Genomic DNA, 5,477 nt, shown 5'->3' with positions numbered 1-5,477 from the left:
ACATTTCGATTTTTCTATCACAAAACTATACCAAATATTGAAAACTAAATTAATATGCTACACCCACCACAGGTATTATCAACTATACCCAAGGTGTACCAAGAAAACTGGCGACTACGAAATAAGTGCTAATGGCGAGATAGTAACACGCCAGGTGACATTGATCTAGCTTCCCATGACTTGATATTCAATGTACGATAACATTTCGCAAAAGTTAGATACATCGGCGTGTACTGGGGATGTGGGTAAAGTTTAAAAACGAGGCTCGTCGTTATTTAGTATTCCTCTGGCGGGGGGAATGGCTCGTACGTGGACGCGCACGCACGAGCGGAAACGCATGATAAGCATATGCGCGTTAATGGTTCCGTGGCCGCAGTTTGCATTGCGAAGACAATGATAACGACACGCCTGGTCGCATGGAACACGCACGGACGAGCGCAAGTACGACGAGGCTCATATTTGCAAGGTAATCTATTCGCATCGTACGATTTTTCCTTCGTAGCCCATCATCTGGATGAACTTCCGCGAAACAAGTGTTCTGAACGAGCCCAGTCTGCGCAGTGTCAATAGAGATAAAAAGTGGAGATTAATCGGCAGAGTTTAGAATCGATTCGGTTGAAGTCGACGTAGGACGTGGAACGACGCTGGTCTTCACCTGAGAAGAAGCTTAACATAGATAGCGTCGAACAAAGCAAAAGGAATTCTAGGGTGAAGTTAGACTTGACACGGGCCATAAAACAGCGCGAACGAGTACATTTGAATGCAGGTCTAACACAGAGGCGAAGGAAGAAGCGTGCAGGAGTCTCTGTATCCTGAGTTGAATGTCATTTCAGAAGTGAAAAGACACAAATGACTACCGTAATGTCTGACAAAGTTACTTTAGCAGCACTTAAACAGAAATATAAGATGCAAATGATGACATTTGAGTGGGGCCCTGACGTAGACTAAGAGGAAGGAAGTCGAGTATGGAATCTTAAAATTATGTCTCACGGTGTACTTAGACCAAGCGAGCGAATGCTCGTTCTTCTCCTATTTTAGCAAAATTCTAGTGACACGAGTATTCGTTCATTCATTTGTCGATTTTGTTCAGTAGTAATAATTGGAATTTTGCTGAACTTGGAGAAGAATGAACATTCGATCGCTTAGTCTAAAGGCACCATTAGGTAAAACATGATGACATCTATTCTAAAGCCTAATAGAAGAACATAAAACATTACCTACTTTAGAGTGTCTCTACTCAAGACCATCATAAACATATTTCAATTTTTTTATTACATAAAAACCAAAAAACTAATTCAATGTAAATATCATCACTTACTATAAGAACAATCATGACTCAATTGCATTTTTAAAGCCAATGGAGGCTCCAGAGTTCTATGTAAAAATTATTTTATTCGAACAATACGTATGACCAAATAACATTCCCAATAAGGATCCTCAAATATTCAAGACTTCAATGACACGAAAAATTACATAATCCAAAATAAACAAAATTTTCATTCACGTCTCTTAACAGCCATTTAACAATATCTAGGATAAGATATCCTAGAGTAGGATAACAAAATTTAAGATAAAAAGTCCAAAGACATCGCTGGCGCTCGAACACGGAAGCAACACGTCGAACTATTCTTTTCACAATTCACCAAACGGCGTCCTGACAGCCTGTCGGGGTGCATACCTAGTGCATTTAGCGTGAAAGGGACTCCAGAGGCTAACCGTAGCGCCAACGGTTGCACCACACACGCGCAAGCCTCCTTTGTTTAATTACAATACGACCACGCACAGAGCACGTAGACAAGGTAATTATTGGTTACAATGAACGAGACCAGGGTTGCTCCGCGCTCTCTTTCTTCTTATTTCCCTCCGTTTTGTTCTAGTCGTCAGCAACATTTGGTATCCGTCGGTGGCGCGCACACGCTCGCACACGCGACAACGGTTGCGCGCCTACCAACTCGCGTATCGTTATGCGCCTGCTATTCTAGCTATTACGTCGCTATTAATGGCACTTCACGAAATAATTTGCAGTCCCTGGTTCCCCCCAGAGCCACTTCTCCTCGCCTCTCCCACCGCCCTGCCCTTCTTTCTCTTCTTTCCTGCCCGATTGTCGAGCACCGCTTCTGTCGCGTTTTCCATCACGGGTGGAAAATGTGGAGTGTCCCCTGGTGCAACGTTGTTTGTCTCATTACGGTTGAGGAACAGTTGATGACCCTTGTATGGAGGTATAATGGAACGTGATGGGAGATTATTGAGACTTATATCGATTGTTAGGTAGAGCTGATTAGACTTGTACGTATTGAGTTCAGTGGTGTTTGGGTCGGGTTCAAGGGATTTTTTGGAGTGAATTTTCTCTTTCTAAGCGATGTGATCTTTGCAGGCTCTGCTTTGTAGAATTTTGTCTATGTTAGAATTGTATTTAGACAGAATTGTGTACCTCCTTTTATGGTTTTTCTTGCACCCTAAATTGCTAAATACTAGAATTCTGTGATTTTGTTAAATGTTTAGGTAATCATTTGTATCTTTTCACTTCTGGTACTATGTTTCTTTTAGCATTGAGAGTAGTCAAAGAATTCTGGAAGCTCAACATTGGCATATTTTGTCTCTGCTAAGCTTACATCCAAATGGAATCATTTGTCTTGTTTTATACTTCATGTTGAATCCTAATTTGACAAATCCTACAACTTAATGACTTTATTAGCATCAAATTGGTGTTAAAAATTATTTATACAAAAATTGGTATATCTAACATTGTAGAATTTTTAAGTTTGCAAACTGAATTGGCAGAAAGGAATCAAGGCTAAGAAAACTGTTTCATACACTGCAATTGACTCTTCCTTTCTCTTCATCCTCGTCTTATTCAATTTTTGATTGAACCGCGCAATTAAACAGGATCAGGAGGCGCATCCTGATGGAAAAGAAGATCCCTGTCGTGATATCCTTCGAGCTAGCAAGGACTTTTCAATTCGAAAATAAAATCTGTCTCCTTCCAAGCTTTCTCATAGGACAATATTATCTTTCTGGTGAGTTCACATCTCCTCGAAAATACGAAATGAGTATATCATTATTTTTATGTAAAAAAAAATCGATCGTTCCTGCTAGGAGGAAGGGTAAAAGGACATCCAGGATACAGGCATCAGGACGACGGCGAGTACGATATTTTGCCGCAGAGGGAACCACCTGCTAAGCAGTGCATATCGAGCTCAGCGCCAAATAAGAAGGGAGGGAAACAGTGAAAGCTTGAATTCCTTCTCTTTCCGTTCTCTGACGATAAGGCAGTAGTTTCTGTGATAAGCCTGATAACTGATAAGCAACCACTGTAAGGGAGTGGCTGTTATCATAAACGGTACGCTGATACTTATCATCAAATTCGAAGTCGGGTATTTGCTTTCAGCTATTTGCCTGTGGAGCAACTCATGGTTGTACCAGACCTCAGTTTTGTGAGAAAGAGCTTTGTATGATGATAAAGGAACCTTCTTTCTTTTTAACATAGTGAAACTAAATGATAAACATTGATTTATATTCATTTAAATTAATTGTGTAAATTATTATGCAGGTATTCTTTAAAAATTATTAAAAAGTTATGTAAATACTGTCAGTTCAATCGACTGCTTTAAGATTTAACATCGTTAAAATAAATACGAATCTCCTCTTCTTTTTCGTATTTTTAAAGCAGCTAAACTTTAAAAAATTATTTAGTAAAAACTGATGTTGCCATTAACTATATTTAAAGATTCGAAGATTGTAGAAATCACGATAAGCATCGAAGAAAAAAAGTTAAGTGACTGATTAAAATGTAAAAGCTACAGAAAGAAGAAAATTGAAACTAAACTTTCTAGAAAATAAGTCGACAGTATCGAAGCCACATATGGCACATTTGTTTCATAAATGAAACACAATATATAAATGAACACAAGATAATGCATTTTTAAAAAGCGTCACTTCTAAGTTCCTTTGCCGTCGGATGAAAGAGTGCTCTGTTTAGTAGTAGTCTCTGAATCTACGTTCCACAAAATTTAACAAAGCTTCTACTATATAAATATAAATTTATTCATCTATCTATTATATAAATATAAATTTTGATTAAAAAACAGTTTTTCAAGTTTTTCTCTAAATTCTCACTAAATCTTCATCATCAGTTTCTACTTCGTGCATTCAAACTCTGTATCATCTTCAACATTAAATGCATCAAAATAATAAGAACGAGTATAACAATTATTAATTATTTACCAATACTAGGCACGTTTAATATCAACGAAGACTAAGCAAACATGTTAATAAGCATGTGACAAAACTACGTCTATCTTCAAAAACCACCACGACAGTAATAAAAGTCCATTAATCACAATTACTCACTGTCTACTGTTTCAAATTGCCAACCTCCTCACAAGCTGCCATACTAGCGTCTTCTCATACGCAACGCATTCAAACGTTTCCATCGGTCCAGACGAAAGTTACCGTCGTAATTGCGCGTTTAAAATTTTACGAGCGAGCGCATTACGCCAGGTGATTCTTCGAGCCGAGCATTGCACCGGGAGCGAAGAAGCAACTCGCGAAAGTTAGCGGCGATAAAAATCACCGCAGTTTATGAGGCGGCTGAAAAAAAGGGCGACGCGCCTCGACACGGCTCAATTTTTGACAGTTGCCTTCGACACAGAGTAAGGCTCTTTAGAGCTTCTTTAGAAAAGACTCCGTTTGCAATCAGAGCAACAGCTTTTACAATGAATCAGGCAATTCTTCAACACCTTCACGTGAAGCTTTTTCAACCTTTACAGCTTTCTAGTACGAAGGAAGATTATCCATTATTTTATTTGATCCTTCCTTATTCTTCATGGATCTGTGACTTTTTTCAATCTCTTCAGACCTGATTTTTCAAAAGCAAAACAATGGAGGAATTGTGTATTGGTACATGATTGCAACCACAGTTTTAATATTTTAAGCCAGATAGTGTAGTAAAACAGTGTACATTATAATAGTTACGTGATTCATCCTGTACATTACCAACTATCCATCACTGTGAAAGAGGTGTCAGTATTTCAGCCAGTGTCTTACATGACGTATCGTACAAGAGATCTTACAAGAAAAAATAGAAGATGCATAGTGCATCAGTATGTATAAGTTTGCTCAGTACGTATACCAATGAACTTCGATGTAAAGTAAGCAGACAGACATTTTAACCATTCTGAACATAGAAAACTCCTCAATGTAGAGAACAAACAAAAAAGTCTATCAGCAATCTCATGCAACATTTACATAATACGAAGTATTCCAAACATTGCAAATATTCCAAGCAACCTTCGAGCGACTCAAAGCGCAACAAAATTTATGCCCAGAGTCTCGACGTGTTCAGTATCGCACGGACCACAACGTCCGACAATGGCTTCAACTAGCAGGCACGGCAGGACCGCAAGAGGTTACCTATGAGCAAAATATTCCCTCGTGGCACGAGGATGAGGCCTGTGCATCGTTGACCGCGGCAGCGC

The 5,477-nt window shown here is 39.0% G+C and overlaps 1 protein-coding gene across 1 annotated transcript; it reads left to right on the top strand.

The window, feature by feature from the left end:
- The first annotated feature begins 406 nt into the window (after positions 1–406).
- LOC143188280 (uncharacterized) lies at positions 407–3,436 on the top strand. The gene is made up of 3 exons (XM_076392473.1): positions 407–466; positions 2,887–3,017; positions 3,097–3,436. The coding sequence occupies exons 1-3, from the start codon at positions 417–419 to the stop codon at positions 3,228–3,230; spliced, it is 315 nt and encodes a 104-aa protein (XP_076248588.1). The 5' UTR covers positions 407–416; the 3' UTR covers positions 3,231–3,436.
- The last annotated feature ends 2,041 nt before the right edge of the window (positions 3,437–5,477 follow it).

The sequence above is a fragment of the Calliopsis andreniformis genome, chromosome 2, assembly GCF_051401765.1.
Source record: "Calliopsis andreniformis isolate RMS-2024a chromosome 2, iyCalAndr_principal, whole genome shotgun sequence".
Taxonomy (NCBI): domain Eukaryota; kingdom Metazoa; phylum Arthropoda; class Insecta; order Hymenoptera; family Andrenidae; genus Calliopsis; species Calliopsis andreniformis.
This window is presented reverse-complemented; position numbering and strand designations above follow the sequence as displayed.